The sequence below is a fragment of the Humulus lupulus genome, chromosome 6, assembly GCF_963169125.1.
Source record: "Humulus lupulus chromosome 6, drHumLupu1.1, whole genome shotgun sequence".
Lineage (NCBI taxonomy): Eukaryota > Viridiplantae > Streptophyta > Magnoliopsida > Rosales > Cannabaceae > Humulus > Humulus lupulus.
Genome location: NC_084798.1, coordinates 27356408 through 27381032, shown reverse-complemented (window position 1 = coordinate 27381032; position 24625 = coordinate 27356408). Strand labels below are relative to the sequence as shown.

General features: G+C 34.2%; 2 protein-coding genes across 7 annotated transcripts; both read left to right on the top strand.

The window, feature by feature from the left end:
• Positions 1–8224: 8224 nt before the first annotated feature.
• On the top strand, positions 8225–13029 carry LOC133781955 (geranylgeranyl transferase type-2 subunit beta 1-like). Of its 6 annotated transcripts, XM_062221076.1 has the most exons (13): positions 8249–8395; positions 9015–9065; positions 9236–9355; positions 9856–9926; positions 10470–10523; positions 10603–10753; positions 10909–11025; positions 11286–11352; positions 11440–11588; positions 11729–11862; positions 12033–12131; positions 12241–12316; positions 12702–13029. In XM_062221076.1, the coding sequence occupies exons 5-13, from the start codon at positions 10470–10472 to the stop codon at positions 12794–12796; spliced, it is 942 nt and encodes a 313-aa protein (XP_062077060.1). In that variant the 5' UTR covers positions 8249–8395; positions 9015–9065; positions 9236–9355; positions 9856–9926; the 3' UTR covers positions 12797–13029. The 6 variants fall into 6 exon arrangements, with proteins under 6 accessions (XP_062077059.1, XP_062077058.1, XP_062077060.1 ...); XM_062221075.1 differs by lacking the exon at positions 9856–9926 and having other exon boundaries at positions 8225–8395; positions 9022–9065; XM_062221073.1 differs by lacking the exon at positions 9856–9926.
• A 9061-nt stretch (positions 13030–22090) lies between these two features.
• On the top strand, positions 22091–23972 carry LOC133781954 (2-oxoglutarate-dependent dioxygenase 19-like). Its single transcript, XM_062221072.1, has 4 exons — positions 22091–22367; positions 22478–22716; positions 22794–23121; positions 23384–23972. Exons 1-4 carry the CDS (start codon positions 22134–22136, stop codon positions 23633–23635), a joined length of 1053 nt encoding a protein of 350 aa, XP_062077056.1. The 5' UTR covers positions 22091–22133; the 3' UTR covers positions 23636–23972.
• Positions 23973–24625: the final 653 nt, after the last annotated feature.

The window sequence follows — 24625 nt, the reverse complement described above, 5'->3', positions numbered from 1 at the left end:
TTCTTCCCCTTGTCTCAACATTGTTGCCTACAGATCATTAAACAATTGCTGCCAGTTTACAGGAGTTGGCTGTGGAATCTGTCCTTGGTCATTCTCTTGACCCTGATTGTTATTATTCTGGCCTTGATCACTCTGGCCAGCTGGCATATCTGTATGCTCTGGATTCATTCTTATTATTGATACCTTGCTGAAACAATGATCAATACGACCAGTCAGGTAGTAATAACTAAACCTCTTGCCGCCTTACGGTCCAAGAACAAGCAGACAATTATCATATTCCACAGTCACACAAATATACAATTGGATACATGATTATAGCATTTAGCATTTAACATGTATCAGATAATAATTCACAATGAACAATACTGATGAGTATGTTCCAACAATTTAAGTACTATTTAGCACACAGTTGCTGAAGATGTAATATTCAAGGCACATGTTTAACATGGTGTCTCATGTATATAGGTAAAGCATTTATACTATATTTAAGCAGTTAAACATATAACTACATAAATAGTTACCAAACCATGAGTCGAGCTTGACTTCAGTGATGTGTGTACATGCTCAGCCAGTCTACAGGAACCCTAACCTTGGCACGCTCTGATTCCAAGTTGTAACGCCCTGGTTACCCCAAAACAGTTACGATGAACGGTGAACCAGAAATTTAACTCGCTACCCGAGTTCTTTGGTTAAAAACGTGCTTCTAGGTATTATTAACATGATAAGGTGGAAAACCAATAAAAAAGAAATGATATATTTTATTTAATACATAAAATTGTTCATGGGCCCATAAAAACTTTTACAAGTTATTTACAACTCAAAATGGTCATTACTGATTCAAATTTACAAACTCGCCGACCTAAGCGGCAAAAATAGGGTAAATCCCCTAGTTCCTCTAAGAACTCCTTGGCCATGGTGGTCAAGCGGCCGCATATGTACACATCACCACCTAAGCTCTCCACTCAAGGTTGGGTGAGCTTTTCTTTCCCTTTACCTACACCACATAGCACCTATGAGCCAAAGCCCAGCAAGAAAACACAGTAATGCATATAATATTAACAAATGATTATTATTATAATCACACAGAGCTTATAGCTCTGAACAGATGAGTGAATATCACTTGAGGTCCTGGTAAACCATAATGAGTGACTGTCAAGCTAGTCACTAGCTTAAACAGATGAGTGACTGCTGGGTAAGTCACTAGCTTAAACAGATGAGTGATTGCAGGGTAAGTCACTAGCTTAAATAGACGAGTGACTGCTGGGTAAGTCACTAGCTTAAACAGATGAGTGACCGCTGGGTAAGTTACTAGCTTAAACAGATGAGTGACTGCTGGGTAAGTCACATAAGCGCTTTTAGTTTTCATCAAACTTGAGGTCAGTCCTGCATTAACGCTCTTCTGAGTCATTTAATGCAGATGTTGATTAGATCTAATCTTTGTTGGCTTGCGTTGAATACGCTAAGGCCGTTCTTGACTTATGAGTCAGCACTAGGTGACTAGCGCCCAGTACCACTACCGAACTTGACTAATGAGTCACAGCTTCATAGTTGATACTGACACCTTTGCCAATTCTGACTAATTAGTCAATGCCATGCACAAGTGAGCAAGGTTTGTTAAGCATTCAATAATCAATCCATGTCCACATTTACACATTCATCATGCCTCACGAATAACCATGCATGTCACATATGGGGTGCAGATTTCTTACCTCTGATTCGAGCGAGAATGAATAAAAGAGCGACCTTTGAGAATGATCTGACTTTTAGTCCTTTAGCGGTTACCTAGTCATAACCAAATATGGGACACCATCAATAAAATGAATACCAAAGGTTCCCGAACCAAGATCTAGCCTCCTAGACATCGAACCTCACTAATTCGTGTAGTAGGAACAATCTCGAGGCCTAAAACCAAGTTCCCGAGGTCAAAACACTCAAACGGCCTCAAAACCACCCAAGAGCCGCAGCCCTAGAAGTTTGAGCCGTGGCCCCCAGTCACATCAAGAGCAAGGGCCGCGACGCCCACTACCCAGTGCCGCGGTGCCCAGCACAGGCCAAAAGCCTCCAACTGCTTCTTCGAGCTTGGGCCGCGGCGCCCAAGAACAGGGCCGCGACCCCCCACCCAGAACCAGCCAAGAACTCGATTTCTCCCATCCTAAACCTTCCAAAAACATACCTAAACACTTCCAAATCCAAAAACCAAAGTTCTCAAACACCCCAATGATCTAAAACCATCAAATCTCGAGGCTCAAACGAACCAAAATCTCAACGATTCACAAAATCCAATTCGAAGCTTAGAAACTCTAAAAACTCAAAACTTAAAGCTTAGATTACCTTTGATTGGGTTCTCGTCAAATCCTTCGGTCAAGAAGCTTCTAATCTTTCCTAGGATCGCTATGCATCGATCCTCGCTTGATTCCGACTCCTAGAACTCAAGATTTCTTCGAAATTGCCTCGAACGGTAAAATGAACTAACGGGAAGAGATAAAGTATTTTCTAACGTACGATTCAATCTGACAAGCTACTTCAAGCTTAAGTAACCTCAAATAAAACCTAGTGCTCAGGGTCCCGAAAACACCCCCAGGGACACTATAGTCAAAACTTCTAGAATTTCCTCCTGATCTCAATAACTCTAAATTAATCATCAAATAACATTCTCATTACTCAATATCCCAATAAAAGACCCCGTTATGACAAAACCGCTAATTCACAATATAAGACCGTCTCATGCCGAATAGCTCGAATATATCTCCATAATAATGGGATCTCATCCATAATTCACAATATGCACCAAAATACACAAATATGCCCTCAATGGGCCAAATTACCAAAACACCCTAATAATCAAATGTGGATCCACATGCATGCAAATAACATCATATTATAATATAATTCACATAAACATGCATATTATCATTTAATGGCGTAATTAAACAATTATGGACCTCTCGGCCTACTAATCTAGCCATTAAACCGCATTAGGGCATTACAGTAGTTATATCTTATCCTACTATTGGAGGATGGTCGACTTGCACCTGATCCATCTGAGTCCTCGGCTGACCTGTCGGAGTTTCCGGAGCTGGACGGGAATTCTGCCCGGTAGATTGATTAGGAGCAACTCGATTCGGGCGTACTGGGCTAATGGTCTATCCCGAATGAGAGTTTCAATCTCATCCTTCAGTTGTCAGAAATCATTGGTATTATGACCAATGTCATTGTGGTATCGACAAAACTTTGAGGGATCTCTCTTCGCCCTCTGAAGCCTTAATGGCTCTGGTTTCTTCCACAGAAGGCGATTAGAGTTTGCCAGAAAAATATGTTCCCGTGTTGTTAGGTCAGTGTAGGTGGCATAAATGGGCTTGAATTTTTCCTCGGACTTATTTTTCTTTGTGTTGTTCTGGTCGCCCTCACCATTCTCTTTCCTCTTATTGTTTCCCGCTTGGTTTTTCTAGGTAACAGGTTGAACCGCAGCTGCACCTCCTGTCACCGCTCCATCGGGCTGAATAGGGGCCTGGATGGTTCCCGCGATAGAAGATCGCGCCTCTTCCAAGTTTATCCACTCCTGATCTCGGGTCAAGAACTCATCTACACTTTTAACCCCTTTTCCTGGAGCTCCTTCCATAGATCGCCTCCCACCAGGATTCCTGTTCTCATTGTCATGAGCTTGGAGCTATCATCAGCGTCTCTAGCTCATGCTCCAACGTTGGCAAATCTGCTCAGATATGCTTTCAAGGACTCACCGGGTTGCTGTTTTATGTTGGCCAATGAGTCAGGCTCTACACGAGTTTCCTTTGAAGCTCGGAACACTCTCTTGAACTCGGAAGACAACTTCTTCTAAGAGCTTATCAAATGTTTTTTGTGCTTTTTGAACCACTGCCTGGCAGGTCTGATCAAAGTCGTGGGGAACATAGTACATCTTATTTCGAACCCAACATTGTGGGCCATCATCAACGTATTGAACATCTCAAGGTGGTCGGATGGATCTATGTTTCCATCAAATGTTGGCATGTTCGGCATCCTGAAGCCAATAGAATGCACAGCTATTGCAATGTTCAGGGCAAAAGGTTCGAGCTTCTCATCGAAGTCACAGTCATCAATCCCTTTTCCAGATAAGAGCTTCTTCATTTGCTCCTCCATCAAGGTTAATCGCTCGAGGGTTGGGTCTTTGGTCTCTAGGTTAGCTGAGAGCTGTTCACCAGCTCCCATCCTATTGTACGCGTTTGATGGGTTGTTTTCCCTCCAAGTTCGAGCTTGGTTAGGTGGGATATTCCCATTGTCGCATATGATAGACGGACCTCCCTCGTGTTGAGTATAACTCATATCATCATTACGAACTGGATACCTCCTTTGTGAATTCATATGATCACACAGGTTGGGATGTGGATCGAAACGAGGAATTTGTGCTGAAGTAAGACGATTCCTCAGGTTGCTTTCAGACTAGCCTCCACGCCAGCTCCCCATCCAGTAACTTCCATTTGCGAAACATACAGCTCGCGACTGAGATTGGGACCTGGATTATCAGCATGTGCCTGTGGGACGTAAGTGCCTACTGACGGGAAAGGATTTCCCCTACTATTACGATGAGCTGGAGCACCTCTTTGTGGGTACAGTGGTATAGGATGTCTAACCGACGATGGAAGATGTCTTATCGGTGAGGCTATCCTCGTTCCATCAGGACGGACTAAATTAACCCGTCTCGGTTCTACCCCGATGTCCCGAGTTCTCTGTACCTGGGGTTCTGATCACGATGCATGAGGATTCGTTAGGGTGTTTTGTCTCCGTGAATTTGTTCCAGCTCGCCCTTATGGGTTGTTATTGACATTCCTAGGAATCTTTGCGGAAGGCACGGAGCTGGGGTCGCAGTTCTGACCGACTGACTGACGTGCGGATGATGGTTCCTATGATGATTAGTGGGCTGAGCACTTCGGTGATTTTGCTCTGAAGGTACAGAGCTCGGAGTGGCGGTCTTGACATAACGACTGGGTTTGAACCGATTATTCTTGTGGGACTTATGGGACCCACTTTGCCTTTTTCTGATATTAGCATCGGTTGCAAGAAGGGGTAACCGAGTCAGGACCTCCTCGATCTATCTGTTTGCCCTAGAGAGATGGCTCCTTAATTAGGCATTCTCCATCTCGATGGATGTTAGATATCCTGGATTAGGATTTGGTGGGTGTGACGCTGAACTCTCAGTGTCATCTTGGCCCAACGATTGCTTCCCAGGACGTTGCTGGACATATGGGCCCTTTTAAGTGGGAACAGATGTATGATGCACCTCTTGCCCACTAGGCTGTTCCATTTCGTTGTCATGCATCGATCGAGTAACCACCATGACGAACGTCGAATGAAACTTACAAATGACTAAGCACTAATTTTCTCTCAATGAAAGCACCAAACTGTTGACACGATTTTTTTGCCAACAGTAGATTTAGAAATCTAATAAGAGTATTAGTGCTTATTTGCAAACCATTATGAACTTATAGGAACCCTTTCTTACACACACAATTTTACATGGTTCAGTGGTTAAAATCCACCTAGTCCATGAGACAATATTAATACTCTCTCACAATTTCTACAGAGTTTCAGTATTACAAAAATGGTTGTCCCCTTTCCTGCCCATTATCCCTAGTATTTATAGTGGAATTTCCTGGACAGGTTTGGGTAACCGTGTGCATAAATATGGTAAACATTTAATAAAGATAATTCCCATTTACATAGGGATATGATTGCCTAATAGAGTATACTCATGTTATCTCATACAATAAATATGCCATACAGCCTGGACATTAATGAGCGTATAGAGTGCATCCGAATCTCTCGGGAACCTTCAATATGCGTCATGACTAGGTTGCCAACCTAGATTTCGAGCCATGGTAAATGTGACCTCGAAAGCTGGATTCACAACAAATGGTCTCGTAAGGATTAGAGTATGCTCCAGGGTTGTATATCGAGCCTGCAAAGTACGATATATGACCTCGAATATGGTGACCTCGAAACGATCGCAACATCGAAAGGTAGCTCCGAGAACACCCTCATCTTCAAAGACGACTTCGGATCAGGGGTCGTGAGCTCGATGAACGTGCGATCTCGAAAGCCACGTGAACTCGAGAGATATCTTCAGCTCGACAGATGACGGGAAACCTGGGAAGCTAAAGCTTTAGAGATACGCGATAACCATCTTGAATATCTACAAGTATTATAAATATGAGATGTAATCCTCATTTATTAATGTAAATCCCCTGGAATCGTGGGATATTATTTGATCAGTTATGCGTTTCCTGGTCTTCAGGGACGTTTCCTTTTATATCTGATTATAGGCATTTAAAGCCATTTATTTTATTTACACAAAAAGAGTAACTACCCAAAATATGTGGAATAGTATTCTGCAGCCTTCTCTATAAATAGAGAAGCCATGCACCATTGTAAAGGGACCGAAATTCTGATCCTTGAGAGAAAACTCTGAAGAATTCATGCTTGAGAATTTTCAGAGATAATCTTGAGATTAATAACAGAGACTCGTGGACTAGGCAGATTTAACTGCTGAACCACGTAAAAATCGTGTGTTTGATTTGTTTTATTGTATTTGGCCATTATCAATTCTTGTTTATGTGCTCTTCTTTCACTGTTTGACAAAAAACGGCGTCAACAATAATCTGATTATGAATTTGACGTCAATAACATTTTCAGATCCAAAAGCCAATCCAACAGGGAACCATCATTCAATCTATATGAAGGTATACATTCCATATCTGTTAAGCTATGTCCCCAGCCATATACATCATTGAGTCCCCAAAATAATAATTCTTAGCCTGATCAGTCTGACAAACCGTAACACATGAATCAAATGATCAAATGACATATATAGGAGTTCATAGTAACTTCATGATTAAGATCGGTTTGTATATGATCATTAGTTGATGCGTTTTATAATACTACGAAACAATATTTAAACAAGTATTATTAAATCACATCTGGTCCAATTCTACATACTCTCAGCATGCATAGTACCTCCACTAAAGTGTTCTACTACACTGGTAACCCGAATCTAGGTCACATGTATTCATAATACTAGTGGACCGTAGTAGCAGTAACTAATCTAAAGATTCCATAACTTTATTTTACTGCGAACTATTTAAGTCCATTATCTCAATCTCGATCCTCTCATACCAATATGAGATTGAGACCACATAGATGAACTTGAGAATTTTATGATATTTACTGAATATTATTAACAATAATACAGTACATAAGATACATATATACAATAATTCAATTCATTCATTTATTTCATTAAAACCATTGTCAACTACAATTGCTTTAGTGACATAATTCCCACCAATAATGCCTAAGAGCACTCCCAATAAGAGTTCTACTCCTTTTTTTAAAATACTTTACTAAATCCCCACTCTTTTTATTTTACCCAAAACTTTTATATTACATCAAATATTATTTATTTATTTAAATAGAAAAAGATGAGAGAGACCAAAAAACAAAATACAAAATAATAATTAAAAATAAGGTTTATACATTTTTAGACCCTGTGTTTTGTCTCATTACCTGTTTGGACCCTGTGTTTTGTCAAATTACTTTTTGGACCTTATGTTTTGTAAAATTGTTCAAATAGAACTTTAAACCCGATTTTGGTCAAAGTTTTCTCAACTGAAATCACAAATAATTCACTAAACTAACAATTTAGAATAAAAATAAAATCATTATATTTAAAAACTATGTTGTTATATTCAATTTTTTTTTCATAAAAATTGAATTTATGGACCTATTTGAACTATTTTACAAAATATAGTCTAAAAATGAATTTTTTAAAACACAGAGTCCAAACATATAATCAGAAAAAACTCAGGTCCAAAAAAGTATAAATCCTTCAAAATATTTGAAGAATGCAATAACTTGTCATGTACTCTAACATAGCTAAATTGAAGAGTTATTATACTAGCATCCAATAAAGCAAGCATACTTTTGGTGATGATTCATCAAAATTTTAAAAGATGATATATTATACACCACCTATTGGGCTCCTATTTTTCGTGACATATTCTACTTAGTTAAATTTAATAATTTTAATATTTTAAGTTAAATATGTATGGGAAATCTCATATTAAATTTAACTAATCATAAATCTTACCTCTCAAATATAATTGACTAATAAAGTGCTACATATCAATATCCTTAGAATTTTTGTTAATATTTTTTTTAAAATAATAATTATGGAGAATAAAAGAAGAAAATATTTATTTGGCACAACCCGACCCGCCCACAGTGACCAACCACAGTTTCACATATTGTGAAATTCTGAAGCTCTCACCAGATCAGATCAAAGTGACCAACCACCGTCTCTCTCTCCGGCGGGGGACGACTCTCTTCTCGACCACACACGGACACGGTAACTAAAATTTCCTGTTTTGTTTTTTGGGTATATTTTGAAATAACTTTTCTGGGTTGTGAAAATTATATATTTGAAGTAATATGTTCTACTCTCTGTTTTCTGTTTGCTGAAGAATAGTTCTTTTGTAGTTTGTTTTGTTTCTTTGTATATCGACATTCACATCATGCTATGTTTTTGAAAAGCAGTAGTTCATAATAGCAATTTCAATTTCTTTTAGGTTTTTTCGTTAAAATATATATGAGATGTTGCAATTATTGTTGCCTGATTAAACTTAGGTACTTGTTTGATGATGATAATGATATTGGAAATTGAATGGATTATGTAGAAGAGGAAAGGGAGATGATTATGTAATTTAATAGAGGAGTTTAGACTAGAGTGTATTTTGATTTCTGAGTTGAGGCCTCTTTAAAACCAACTCAGGATTCGCCACTGATATCATAAAATAACCAGGTCTCTACTGAACCGTGCTTTACTGAAGTAAAACCTTTTCTTGGCTGATCAATTTCATTTTTCAAATGTAAACCTTTTATTTTTGTCTCACACACACGCATATATATATATATATATATATATATATCTTAATAATAAGCACAAAACTTTCATCTTTCTCTGTCAGAATTCAGATCCATATTCCCTCTTTTGAGCCTCAGCAATTCTGTCTCTCACGGTGAGTTTCTTCCTTTTCTGCTTCTTCTTCCTCCACCGCTCAAAGTTTTCTGCTTTTTCTGGCCTTTGCTCCTTGTTTGATGATCGAGTTTTGCGTTCTTTAGTATTTCGATTACCGCAATTTAGGGTTTTTTTTTTTTCTTTTTTTCCTTTCCTTTGATTTTTTTTCAGGGCTTGTTTGAACTTTGAAACGGGTTTGGTGTTTGGACTTTGAAATGGGTTTGGTTTCTGCTTTTTAATTGCATCCGTTGGTGAATTTCGGATTTCTGGGCTTTTGTTCATGATAATAAGGTAAATAAATTTTTTGGATTGTTTTTCGTAGTTTGATGTAGTGTGTGTTTTGGGCTTCCTATTGGTAATTTTCTGGGAAAACTTGGGGAAAAGAGAATTACTTGGAAATTATTATTGGGTATTCTTTTTTTTTTAATGGTTCCTTATAATTGTTTTTTGGATAGTCTGTGACTTCTATTCTTATGGTTTTCTTATGGGTTTCTTATGATTTTTAATGGGTATTCCGATTTTAGTTTCATGGGGTTCTTGAAGAATATAATATTAAAATTTCAATGATGAAGCTGAAATCGGTTTTTTCTTTAAAAAAATTTCCTTTATATAACCAAAGGGTGCTCTTTAGAATTCTTTTTATTTATTTTTATTTTGGGTTGCTATTGTTCTTGTTATCACCGTTCAATCTCTCTCTCTCTCTATGAATAACGTCTCCGGTCCATGTAGCTTGCAGACCTTGCTGTAGTCTGCCATGGCGCTCTCATGTTTTCTTTTATTGATATTATCAGGGGACATATCTTCTGGCAAGCTTGACATTGAAATTGAATGCTTTATATGGTCCTCTTGTTGTTTTACTAGGGTAATGATTGAAGAAAGCTCTAACATCTGATCTAATTTAATAGTGGATGTGTTTTTCTATGTTGCTATGTACAGAATAAAAAAACTTATGTTATGCATTTGGAAGTTGAATTAGAATTGTAGCTTGGTTACAAATATGATTTATATGAAGCTCAACTTATTGCATTTTGAAATTCTATTGCTTATATGCATTTTTATTTGGTCTGTATTTTTTCTTATTCAAATGTTCTTTATTTTTGGATATTCTGTGCTTATGTTTTCTGTTTGAAAACTTTAAAGTGTTTTTTCCCAAGACTATTGAGCTAATTTTATTTTTGTTGAAAAATCTGTAATGGTGGCCTGGCCTGGCATCATCCTTGTTTAACTTTTGAGATAAATTTATTTAATGTGTTATGGTGGTGTAGTCAGTAATTGATAGGTCTTCTGCATCATTTGACATTTGTTTACTGCATCCCTAGTATATATATATACATATACACACACATGTTATGTTCAGGTCTCATAAAAGGGAAATGAAATAAAGTTACTGAAGCTTAATTTGCAGATGGGAGAGTTAGCGGCGGAGAAGCATGCCAATTACATTGTATCAGTGGAAAAGGTCTGTTCTATCCCAAATTACACCCTCATATCGAATAGCGTTTGTATATCTAAAGGTATGTGAAATTTGTTGAAATCAGAAAAAAGGGTCATTTGAATCTGTGGTGATTGAGCATTTGAGAATGAATGGAGCATATTGGGGGCTCACCACTCTTGACTTATTGGGAAAGCTTCATGTTGTGGATGTTGATCAAATTATTTCATGGCTCATAAGTTGTCAACATGAGTCAGGTTTGTAAAAAGATGTTTTTGAGGAGTTTTTTTTTATATATATTGGCTTTTAGATGACAAGGAATGGATTAAGACGGAAAACTTAAAGTTGTTATTGATATGAAGAAAGTGGTCACTAATTAGTTTCTCTGTCTTATTTATTTATTTTTATACAGGTGGTTTTGGTGGTAACATTGGGCATGATCCACATGTAATGTATACCCTAAGTGCTGTGCAAGTTTTAGCCCTCTTTGACAAGCTTGATGTTCTAGACATTGAAAAGGTGTCAAATTGTATCCTTTTTACTATTTGTTTATGTTCAAATTACTTTTACACAAGTTTGAAAAGAAATCTTCTTTCATCTTATTACAAATTTTTATTTTATTTTTGGCTATGCATTCTGGAGGTAGTGTAGCTTTGCTAGCTTAAAAAAGGATAGATGATTACTTGGCTTATGAGATCTTATAACTTAGTAAAATTGGTAATTATTAGTAATGACTATTGAATGCATAGTCCAATTAAACTTTATTGTGTTACTTAGCTATTAAATCAGATGTTGCTGGGCTGCAAAATGAAGATGGATCATTTTCCGGGGATGAATGGGGTGAAGTTGATACAAGGTAGTCTTGTCTCTTATTTTCTTCATTGCCTCTTGTTTTGTTGAAGTTAGGATTCATTGATATTTTTTTGTCTTTAAATTGCATTAGATTCTCCTATATTGCAATATGCTGCCTTGCATTGGTGCATCAGTTGAATAAAATTAATGTTGAGAAGGCTGTGAAGTATATAGTTAGTTGCAAAAACCTGGATGGTGGATTTGGATGTACACCGGGTGGAGAGTCTCATGCTGGGCAAAGTAAGTTACAAGTCTATTGCAATATGAGTTTATTAAGTTTTGATTTTGGATTTATCCCTCGTGTGATTTACTTCTATTGTCAGGGTGTTAAATTTAGTCCAGTCAAGAATAACAATGATGTTTTTTCACCATCACTGCAGTTTTCTGTTGTGTGGGAGCTCTTGCTATTACGGGGTCTCTGCATCATATCGACAAAGACCTTCTCGGGTGGTGGTTGTGTGAGCGGCAAGTCAAATCTGGAGGTCTTAATGGGCGCCCAGAGAAACTTCCAGATGTATGTAGAATTCTTATTTAAAAAGAAATTGCTTTGTTTATTTTTTATAAGATACATTTAGAGCCCTGCATCTTGGACCTCCACTTATTCATTGAATCATTTGAGCTAGTCTCAAGTGGCAAAAGAAACAAATATTTGTTAAAGCCTACTGAATTAGTTTTCTTAACTAGGTCTGCTATTCATGGTGGGTCCTTTCTAGCCTGATCATGATTGACAGAGTACATTGGATCAACAAGGAAAAACTTGTGAAATTCATCTTGGACTGCCAAGTAATCTTATAACTATGCAAATTGCTATTATGTTTCAGATCGTCATGTTGGGAACAGGGACAATTTCACTCTCACCTCTGAGGTTTTTGGTTAATTTTTGTAATCTCAGGATGTAGAAAATGGAGGAATTTCAGATAGACCAGATGATGCAGTTGATGTCTACCACACATACTTTGGTGTAGCTGGTAAAATTACTTGAGTTCCTTCATTTTCTTTTGAATTTGCATGCCGCTCTCTCTCTATGAAAGTTAACAGTCTAGGATGCACTGCATTTTGAAAGTTCTGTTCATTTTGGATTTAACTATTTGTCCTCTATTACAAGTTCTGTTCATAAAATTGGTACTATTTCCTAGTTTAGGAAGGGTAAGATAATAGAGAGAGACACGTGGGGATAGTTGAGTAATCACTTCTATGGGTTTGCATTTTATTTTGTCTATGAGATTTTGAACGTAGGAATTTAGGAAACAGTGTAGTTATCTCTTTGGCTTGTGCCCTGAATTTCATTAGGTGCTAATTAAATGGTCTTTATGTTGCATTTTATTCTTATGACATGAAATATGGTTGATGCAGGACTTTCACTTCTTGAATATCCAGGATTGAAAGCCATAGATCCAGCCTATGCTTTGCCGGTTGATGTTGTAAATAGAATTTTCTTGGGCAAATAATGATCCTGAAGAACAACTTATGATTCTAATTATAACTGAACTCACTGTTTTCTCTTTTATAGGAAATAAAGAAAATAATTTATCTTTATATTGGAGTAGAAATATATTGTTAAAGGTATAATGCTTTGGACATTGTTTTGAATCAAATGCAGTCTCGTCTCGTGATCGTGGTCATTTGAATCATGAATTGTATTTGAATGCGAATGAGAATGAGAATATATTATTCTAAACAATATTGAAATATCTTTATAATTATCTTTTAAGGCTTTGTGCTAATGTATATTGTATAATAAATAATGTGTCAAACTGGGGTCATCTGAGGTGTTATGTATTACTATTACTCACTAATACTAGTGAACTCTATGCGGTTCTTACAATTGTATAACCACATGACCTATGAAACGGCATATCAGGTAATATAAGATAATATATTATGTATAATATAATATAATGTATATATATATATCTATGTAATGGCATATAAGATAACATAATGTATAATGATATATTTTAAGAAAAACTATTAAACTGTTGGGAAGTTAAATCATATAAGTCAAAAAAAAAAAAAGTCACATTTGACATATAGATATATTTATATATTTTGCTACATATAACTTGACAGATTAGATTAGCCTGGTAAAATATATTGAAAAAGGTAAAATCCTTGTAGTATATGGGAGCCAAACACAGGTGGAAAACAGGTCAATAACAATAATTAGATCATTAACCATAATTCTTAAAGATTTCATGGGGACAAGTCTTCATCTCAAAAGCTTGCACTGATAAGATTGAATCTCAGGCAATGCAAATAGAGTTTTTGCCCTGTTAAGAACCAAAAAGATAGCAGCAACCTCACTTATTTCCAGAGCAGAGGAAGCAGCAACACACAGTGAGATATTAAAGGATCTTCCCATCCATTTGATTGAAGCCAACTCAATAACTTAACATTTTACTTGGTTTGTCTTATTATAATCAATACCTCAAAGCCTATTTGTAAAAGAAGCATAAGCAAACATCATCAAATCCAAATGTTCTTTATTTATAGAGTTTTAACTCTTATTTGAATTTGAATGAGTGCCACAAAACTTTTAGCTGTTATTAATGTTTAATTGGGCGTTCATGGACTTAAATTGGAGATTTCAGGTTACTTAAACTGTTAGAAACATGAAAATTGAATATTTTGATTTTATTAATGCTTTTCATTCTAGTGTATAATTTTATTTTAATTTTAAATTATTTATTTTTATATTTTGTTCTTATTTTTTGTTAAAAAATTGTGATTAAGATTTTTATTCTTAATTATTTATTTTTAATTAGGTGTTAAAGATATTTTTACTTTTTTTTCACATAATAAATATAAATGTGGAAAAATTAAAATAATTTATTAATGGAAAAATTTGTATTTAAATTTTTTTAGATGCACGTGGAAAGAAATTTTAAAAATTTATGAGGAGTTTTTTAATAGAAAGATGTGTAGAGAGAAAAAAATATATACGGGTGCAAATGAAATCTATCATTTTTTTAGAAGAGATTATTTGATTCACATAAGGGTGTAAATGACTTTTGATAATTAGAAGATATTTTCTTTTATTAATTATCCAAACACAACCACTTTAAAAGAACTCTCATAAAAAACAACCTTTCTATTTATATTATCGAAACAGAAAAAAAAAAACCAAAGTTTTTACATAGTTTGTTTGTGCTTTCACATTTAACTAAAAGGTAGATGTTTTTCCAAATAGGATATATAGGTGATCTCTATTAAATTTTCAATTAGAAAAAGCATGTGATGATCAATATATGTGGCTTATTTAACATAAATATTAACTGTGTTAAGTTCCAAGTGTATGATTGTATTGAGATTAAAAGGTATAGGTACGTTGCTTCAATTCAAAGTGTGTGATTGTTAATAGGTTGACCAATTTACTGCCTCCTAGTGCTCGAGAAACCGGCTTTGCTTCAATTTCCTTTGCAGCAATAACCATCATTGAAGCGACAGTGGGCAAGAAAATCGGGATGGAACCAATCACGATACACTCCTGGCTCCATTCCTTCTGTGTGGTTATGGAACAACCTTTGGTTGTTGGCTTCTTTTCTGCCTTACCAACCTTTGAAATGGATCTCTTCATTGACTGGGTTTGCCTCTTTTTGAAGCCTTTCGCAGCTTTGCCTCTCAAGGCTTGCTGAGTCTTAGAGACATCCTTTACAACTTTTCCTTTTCCAGCCTTTCTAGCTGGTGTAGCTTCCTTCACATCCTCTACAGGTTTGAGTACGCTATATGAAATGGGTACCCGATCAATAGAGAATGCCACCAGGAAGCGATTCTTTTTCTCTCCTTGGTTAGAAGAGGTCGTTGGTAACTTGTGGAAGTAAACTGTCACTTGTGGTGCCATTTTTCCTGAAAACGGTAAACACAGTTAGCACCAAAATTTTAAAGTTCAAGAATAGTCATCATAGTGGGAGATGAAAAGGAGAATGGGTCCCACTGGGCGTGCCAAAAATCATGTTGAACAAAAATTTAAAATTTAATATATTAAAATTAATGCCAAACACAATTTCACATATGCCAATTTTATAGCATAAGAGTTTATTAATTTGAGTTCGACCCATCCAAGATTATAAGAATAACCTCTTAATTACTACCATTTTTATTTAAAGGAAAACATTTTGATTCCAATTATGATGTTATTAAGTACTTGTGTAATTTTGGAAATTTTTTGAGGAATTTAGAATTGCAGCTGAACTCAGTAGTTTTGGTTAACTGAGCTGCCTACATACATTCTTTATGAATGATCAAGTCACTTGTAGTTCAGAATAAGTTAATTTAGGATTTGAATAGAAGAATTCCGGTATATGACAATTTTCAGGAATTCCTTGTCATTTCGAAAATTTGGAAAAAATTCCGAAGTGAATGACCATTTATGGAATTTTGAGATTTTGTGTCTTATACCATTTTGTGGTATTTTGTGACTGCACTTAGCTTCAACAACTAAGTTGCCTACGCATCCTTTTATAGAAATCAAGTCAAACATAGTTTAAGAGCACGTTTGTGATGCTTCGAAAGTTAAGAGGTGAATGATCTCTTTTTGGGATACCATTTATTATGGCTTTGAATTTTAGTGCACTTTTAATTTTGAGGTAAAATTACCATTTTTTTTAGATTTTGTGAGGTTAAACCTCTTTGAAATTTTGGAATGATATTTCATCATTTGAATTGATTTTGATGAGCTCATTTGAGATTTGGAAATTTCATACCATTTCACCTGGTTTTAGAATTTTATCATTTTGGTGACAATTTTATGTCTTGAAATCTCTTTATATATATTTTTTCAATAATGTATTTTATATATAAATAGATTTGTACGCCATGATTTTCCCACGGGTTGATTAGCAAGTTGAGCTGCAGCCTAATCATGATTATCTCGTGGACATCCCCAAGACCGGAGCTTCTGTCACAAGGTCGTACCTCCTTAGCTCGAGGAAACCCAAGGGTTCACCAAGATTGCCCAAGACTTGAGCCTGGACTCTGAAGGCCGAGGGTCGAGTTAAGTATCCAGCTCGTGGTACGAGCTGAATATGGAGGCTATGACCCTTTGTAAAGTCAACCCACGCAAGGTAAACATGCATATATCAGACATCACATGTTTGATATGCCCCTGACTTCTCGGACACGCAGCAGGAACGTGCGTATTCAGACACCCATGACTAGGTTGGGCCGTGCGGCCCATTATCTCCTTACCTATCGATTTGACCACACTTATGTGTCAGGTTTAAGAATTAATCATGAATGTCACAGAGTTGATATGATAGGTAAGAAGGTCACGGGATGACCTTCTTACCAACTCCCAGGTGCCTTCTCCTATAAATATGGAGACCCTGGGCATTGATAGGGGTTGGATGATCTCTTGTAAGAAATACTCTGTAATCAAATACCCAGTATACACCAATAATATTGACTAGTGGAGTAGAATGATTTTAACCTTTGAACCACTTAAAAAATGTGTCTTGAGTCACCTCTTTCCTTTTCCAAGATCATATATCTGTTTCGGTTCGACATTTATCACTAATCCCTTTATCTTTTTCTCTTAATTACCTGTTGGCGAAGAACCGCGTCAACAAGATTATTAAAAATCAAAATTTTAATTGATTATTCCAAAATTTGTGGGGAATAATCTAAAATTTTATATCAGGTAATATCATTATTTTAAAATTCAAATTTTATTTTTAAATTTGAATTTAAAATTTTGAGATAAAATCTGACTGTTTTATATTTTGAATTTATCAAATAATATAAATATCTTAAAATTCGAATCTAAATTTGGTTTCGAATTTGAGATATTTTGTTTGTTTTTTTAATATATTATTTGATTATTTTCATATCTCTGGGTCTATTTAATAGTTTTACAGAGATAAAGCAATAGTCATATGATAAGTTACAATTATTTGACAGAGCATACACACAATTATTTTATCCCCAAGGTAAGCCCCTTTGTATGTATATATTGTGTACGCACAATACACATTTTTTAAGGTATCATATATACATAGTCTCTTTCTCCCCTTAATCTAATATATATATATATATATTTTGAGTTTGGCTTATATAAATTCGACTAATCCCTGAAAACATACATATATATATTTTGTTTGAAACACTACGCTGGGACTGGTTTGATTGTTGTACACATATATATTTCAAACTTAACATATATATATGTGCATACGGTCACCCTTGACAGAATATTTTGAAAAAGAATGTAGAGATACCCACTTTTCTTTTGATTTATTTATTATTATAGTTTTTTTGCCGTATAAAACAAAATGCATCTGTAACATATGCATATAGAATAATTTCACAGTGGGTCATTCCTCAAAAATAGTTTTTTTTTTTTTGCTATTATTGTACTTTTTTTTACTGGCTGAATAAAACAAATGTATCTATAACATGTGCATCTATAATATTTGTTTTTTTTTATATTTTGTATACATATATATGTATACAAGACCAGACGATTTATTTTGCTCGTTTATATATCTTAATATCGTATAAATTTTGAATTGGTTTATTTGCAAACTGGTCTTCTAAGAACCATGAGCCCATTAGTTTTCATTTATTTCTTTTGGGGTGCAGCTATACACATATATGTCAATATTCATTCAAACTTTCATAATTAATGACTTAATCTCTTTTGAACTTGATCAAAGAATTTATCTTACGACCATCGACTAGCCAATCCCAGCATCGGCTTCGACAAATACTTTGATTATTTGCACTTTCAGTGAGATATGAGATATTCAACTAAGTTTGTTTAATTGCTTTTTTAATCAAAATTAATATTTTGTGGCAAATTTGATAGCATAACAGTCCAACTTTATTTTATGGAAAAACAAATTAAGGATAGAATGAGTGCATTCTATAAATTTGGAACAAAATGAGTGCATTTCATAGCTTTTTGGATGAGTGCATCCATTAATTATTATTTTTTTTGCGGTGGAATGAATGCATTCCATAAATTTTTGGATGAGTGCATCCATTAAATTTGTTTTGAGGCGGAATGAATGCATTCCATAGATTTTTGGATGAGTGCATCCGTCGATTTTTGGGGGTGGAATGGGTGCATTCCATGTTAGATCAAGAGAAAGAAATGAGTGCATTCCATCATAGAGCAAGAGAAAGCTAAGGAAGAAAAAGAAATTTAGGGATATATATTTACCTGTGAAACTTGAGCAATTTAAAAAAATACTGTGATTTAATTTTTTTTCTCTCTGATCCTGATGCCAAAATGTCTCTCTTCTCTTTTTTTCCTTCCTATCTAATTTTTGTTCTCCTATTTTGTAGACTTAATTTTAAGTTAAAGTGAAAAAAAAGTTGAGAAAGTGGAGAGTGGTCAGAATGATAAGTGGGAAGGTAGAGAGAATAATGGAGATATTTATTTTTACTTTTTCTCCTTTACTCAAAACCGATATTTTTCTTTTATTATTTATTTATTATTATTAATAATAAAAATAATAATAAAAAAAACAGTTCAACAGAGCTAATGCATATTGTATAATAAATAACGTGTCAAACAAAATATTGTTACGGGGTCATCTGAGGTGTTATGTATTACTATTACTCACTAATACTTGTGAACTGTATGTGGGTCTTACAATTGTATTAACATGACCTTTGAAACGACATATCAGGTAATATAAGATAATATATTATGTATAATATAATATAATGTATATATATATATCTATATAATGGCATATAAGATAATATAATGTATAATGATATATTTTAAGAAAAACTATTAAACTGTTATTGAGAAGTTAAATCATATAAATGAAATAAAAAAAAGACACTTTTGACATATATATATATATTTATATATTTTGCTACAAATAACTTGACAGATTAGATTAGCCTGGTAAAATATATTAAAAAAGGTAAAATCCTTGTAGATAAATCTAATATATTATTCCATGCGGGACAACAATAATCTAATATCCCCTCAAGATTGTGGCAATTTTTCGCTACCTCATCACAAGTGATTCATTTTTTTTTTCAGCTCACTTATTTTTTTTTTGGATCTCAAGTGTCTTTTTTGCACTATGCGGATCTCTTGCGGCTTGACTCACTCTTTTTGGATCGGTGTGAATCGAATGCCCGCTAGGGAATTGGCTCTTGATACCATGAAAAGAATCATGAGGCTCCATCTAAAAACCAATTGGTGATTAGTGGAGTTACACCTTTTCTTATTAATAGTTCAATATTCTTCACTTATTCCATGTGGGACAACAATAGTCTAATAGAGCCAAACACAGGTGGAAAACAGGTCAATAACAATAATTAGATCATTAACCATAATTCTTAAAGATTTCATGGGGACAAGTCTTCATCTCAAAAGCTTGCACTGATAAGATTGAATCTCAGGCAATGCAAATAGAGTTTTTGCCCTGTTAAGAACCAAAAAGATAGCAGCAACCTCACTTATTTCCAGAGCAGAGGAAGCAGCAACACACAGTGAGATATTAAAGGATCTTCCCATCCATTTGATTGAAGCCAACTCAATAACTTAACATTTTACTTGGTTTGTCTTATTATAATCAATACCTCAAAGCCTATTTGTAAAAGAAGCATAAGCAAACATCATCAAATCCAAATGTTCTTTATTTATAGAGTTTTAACTCTTATTTGAATTTGAATGAGTGCCACAAAACTTTTAGCTGTTATCAATGTTTAATTGGGCGTTCATGGACTTAAATTGGAGATTTCGGGTTACTTAAGCTGTTAGAAGCATGAAAATTAAATATTTTGATTTCATTAATGTTTTTCTTTCTAGTGTATACTTTTATTTTAATTTTAACTTATTTATGTTTATATTTTGTTCTTACTTTTTGTTAAAAAATTAAATTAAAAATTGTGATTAAGTTTTTTATTCTTAATTATTTATTTTTAATTAGGTGTTAAACATATTTTTACTTTTTTTTTTCAAATAATAAATATAAATGTGGAAAAATAAAAATAATTTATTAATGGAAAAGTTTGTATTTAAATTATTTTAGGTGCGCGTGGAAAGAAATTTTAAAAATTTATGAGGAGTTTTTTAATAGAAAGATGTGTGGAGAGGAAAAAAAATATACGAGCGTAAATAAAACCTATCATTTTTTGAGAAGAGATTATTTGACTCACATAAGGGTGAAAATGACTTTTGATAATTAGAAGATATTTTCTTTTATTAATGGGTTTACACCTTTTTGGATTCTGTATTTTTTCGCATTACCTGTTTGAACCCTATGTTTTAAAAAATTACTTTTTAGACCCTATATTTTATAAAATGATTAAAATAGAACCCTAAATTTGATTTTGGTTAATGTTTTCTCAACTAAAATCACAAATAATTTACCAAACTAATAATTCAGAACAAAAATAAAATCATTATGCTTAAGAACTGTGTTGTTATATTCAATTTTTTCTTCATCAAAATTGAGTTTAGTGTTCTATTTTAACTATTTTACAAAATACAGGGTCCAAAACGTAATTAATCAAAATACAGGGTCCAAACAGGTAATGAGAAAAAACACAGAGTCCAAAAATGTATAAACCCTTTATTAATTATCCAAACACAACCACTTTAAAAAACTCTTCATAAAAAGCAACTTTTCTATTTATATTATCGAAACAGAAAAAAAAAAAAAAACCAAAGTTTTTACGTACGTAGTTTTGTTTGTGCTTTCACATTTAACTAAAAGGTAGATGTTTTTCCAAATAGGATATATAGGTAATCTCTATTAAATTTTCAATTAGAAAAAGCATGTGATGAGCAATATATGTGGCTTATTTAACATAAATATTAACTGTGTTAAGTTCCAAGTGTACGATTGTATTGAGATTACGTTGCTTCAAAGTGTGTGATTGTTAATAGGTTGACCAATTTACTGAATATAAATAAATAGAGACCAAAAAGTTGTCGATGCGTGGTGATAAAGATTTATTCTCTTCTTTTTTCCAATAAAAAGGTGTCATAATAAAGATTGGAAACTGGTTGTACAAACAGTCTTAAAGTTAAAGTAAATTAAAGATTTTGATTGGCCAAAATATAACTTTTTCTGGAAACGGAGAAGTTTCTTTGCTCAGAAAAGAATTATCTTAAAGGCGTTTAATTAGTAGTTAGCATGCACACAATGAGAAGTTTCTTTGCTTAGAATCATCTTAAATTGTCATTAGAATTATTGCTTGCCCATCTCTTAGACTTATTATTAGCTAGCTTCGAATTTTTAGTTGTTAAAAAAGATGAATCAATCTAAAGATAAATGAAAATAAGGCCTCATATGAGCAGTTCAACTACTCATCAAGTTCTAGAAAACAGAATAAAAATATTGAGAACTAGTGCTCGAAAGAAAACACATCGATATTGTCAATGAAATCTAAACAAGAGCAATATACAAGTAGGACAATATATATAGTTATTTAACCTATCAAGTTTTCAAGTGAAATTTGGTAGGTGGTAGTTTAACAACTTATTATAAATTAAACCATTAGTTCTGACGTCTAGAAGCACTGCGCATGTTAAATAGTAAATTGTAAAAGCAAGCCTCTTTCGGCGACACTAACATTAAATTTTGTACGAAATTTCATTTATTAAAATATTTTGCCCCCAAAAAAATAGTTATTAAAATATAGCCTTCAAATTGGAGTATTTTCATCCATAATAATTTAACCCCAACAATCAACATAAAATTGAACACGTTTAGTTATGTCTATATATACCAATGTTTTTGTTTCTCAAGGAGAGCCACCAAGTTTCTCTTAGTTTCCCTTTCTTTCTTTCCTCAATAAATTTCTCCACACATGGCTCCAACCAATGTTCAAACCATTAAAGCATTAAGTGAGTCAGGGGCTCTATCCTCAGTTCCCTCCAAATACAGCTTCGCTACAAACCCTAATGATCTAGCCAATCCGAATGACCCCGATCATTCAATCCCCACCATTGATTTTTCACTCCTCACTTCTGGTTCTCCTCAACAACGCTCCACGACTCTCAATGATCTTAAAAGGGCCTGCGAAGACTGGGGATTCTTCATGGTATGCTGCTATAATATTACATGCATGAGAGTGTAAGTGTACACAAATATATATAAATCTATTAATAAACTTATGGCATTGTTTTATATATATATGTGAATAATGATAAGGTGATCAACCATGGTGTTGAGGAGAGAGTGATGAAAGGGATGCTCCACATGTGTGAAGCCTTCTTCGATTTGAGGGATGACGACAAAAAAGAGTTTCAAGGGACCGCTAACGTTTTGGACCCGATCAAGTGCGGCACTAGTTCTAATGTTGCCATTGATAAAGTTCTTCTTTGGAGGGACTTTATCAAGGTCATATCTCACCCTCACTTTAATTCACCCCACAAGCCCCTTGGTTTCAGGTATATTTAAATAGATTTATATAGATTATTAAGATCACAATATCATGCTAATTAATTAATTGGTGCAATATTTGCAGTGAGGCAGCGTTAGAGTTCAGCAAAAGAACAAGAGAAGTGGCAACCGAGCTGGTGAAGGCCATATCGGAGACCTTGGGACTAGAAGCTGATTACATAGCTAAAGCAACCAATTGGGATGAAGGGTTACAACTCTTGGCTGCCAACTACTATCCAGCTTGCCCGGAGCCAGAGCGAGCCATAGGAATCCCACCTCACACGGACCATGGGCTTGTGACCCTTCTCATCCAGAACCAGATGGGTGGTCTTCAAGTCCTACACAAAGGAAAATGGGTCAACTGGGATGCTGTGCCTAATGCCTTTGTTGTTAACCTTGGTGACCAAATGCAGGTACTTATTTAGATTATAAGCATGTTTTATATACATATATATAGACAAACACATGCAACGTATATACTGCTAAATTCATGACATAATAAGGGAAAGTCCAATATGCACATATAAAATAAAATCAATATATGCTATGGTTTCCCTTAAATGCTATAATTATTGTTATAATAATTTAAGAATATTGACTTTTAGTCAACTTTGTACATGGTAAAGTGCACATATAATTGGTTTTACTAATTAATTATAAATATGATATGTATAGGTGTTGACTAACGATACGTACAAGAGCGTATGGCATAGAGCTGTGGTGAACAACAGAGCAACGAGGATCTCCATAGCAGTGGCACATGGGCCATCGGTGGACACGGTGGTCGTAGCATCACCGGAGCTGTTAGAGAGACAAGGCCAATCGCCGCTTTATGCCGGAATGTCATACAGAGACTACATAGAACTTCAGCAAAGCAGCAAGGGATACATGAAACCTTGCATCGACTACATAAGGATTTCGGAGTAAATCTGGGCTTCTATATTTACAAAATATATATAAGTATATAATTTTGATTTTTTAGGCGTGGTTGTCTTGTAATTAAAAAAAAAAAAAATTAGTTGGGTGTATGTCCCAGCAGAGCAGTTATGGTAGTAGAGTTATTGATTCGTTCTAGAGCTCGAATATCTGCTTCTTGACTAGGGCGACTAGTAAGTTTGGGTTGTGTTGTTTTTTTCTCTTCTTGGAGCTATAATGTTGTGACCCACAGAATAGTAGTGTTGAAAATTAAGATGAATTTGGGTGAGAACTCCAAATTTGCTTGAAAACTAAAGGTTAATACGAGAGATAATATTAGAATGTGAAATATGCCTTATATTATAGAACTTAATTTGTATTTTTGGCTTAATACAAAATGGAGTGACTATTTCTTTATTTATTGAACTTTATGAACTATTTTAAAAACACAATTAAATTATTAGTTAGTAAAATATTCTAAATAATTCTCATCTACTAACTAAAATTTGAGAGTTCTTGAAAACTAAAAATTCAATTATTTCTAGTAAATATATAAACATTTTAGAAATTCTAGTAAATACATAAAACACTAGAAACTCTAATAAATACATAAAAACTTTAAAAACTCTAAATTGATGAAAATTTTAGAAATTAATCATAATAAATCAAGTTTAATATTTCAACCAATAACTCATTTCGATTAGAAAAATTCTATTATCTGTTTTTTTGCTAGGGGAGGTCCGCTTGTGTGCATCTCATGAGTTGTAGCTTTCTCTTTGTGCTAAAACCAAGTGTTTTTTTTTTCCTAAAAATGAAAATAAAAATAAATAAAAAATGTGTGAGATTGTTTCTTATTATTTCCTTGAATAGTGAATTTCAAATTATTATAGAATTTTTGTATTGACTAACAACAATCTCAATGAATGCTCTACTCTATATTACAAAATACATCACTAAAATATATAATTTATAATTTACCTCAAACTATTACATAGGGGCTGT

What these genes read in the sequence shown, in the direction of transcription:
- LOC133781955 (XM_062221075.1), top strand. Translation starts at nt 10,470, where the DNA reads ATGGGAGAGTTAGCGGCGGAGAAGCATGCCAATTACATTGTATCAGTG. An exon ending in AGAGTCTCATGCTGGGCAAA is followed by an intron (nt 11,589 to 11,728) that starts GTAAGTTACAAG and finishes CCATCACTGCAG; the next exon opens with TTTTCTGTTGTGTGGGAGCT. An exon ending in CACATACTTTGGTGTAGCTG is followed by an intron (nt 12,317 to 12,701) that starts GTAAAATTACTT and finishes TGGTTGATGCAG; the next exon opens with GACTTTCACTTCTTGAATAT.
- LOC133781954 (XM_062221072.1), top strand. Translation starts at nt 22,134, where the DNA reads ATGGCTCCAACCAATGTTCAAACCATTAAAGCATTAAGTGAGTCAGGG. An exon ending in CACAAGCCCCTTGGTTTCAG is followed by an intron (nt 22,717 to 22,793) that starts GTATATTTAAAT and finishes CAATATTTGCAG; the next exon opens with TGAGGCAGCGTTAGAGTTCA. An exon ending in ACCTTGGTGACCAAATGCAG is followed by an intron (nt 23,122 to 23,383) that starts GTACTTATTTAG and finishes TGATATGTATAG; the next exon opens with GTGTTGACTAACGATACGTA.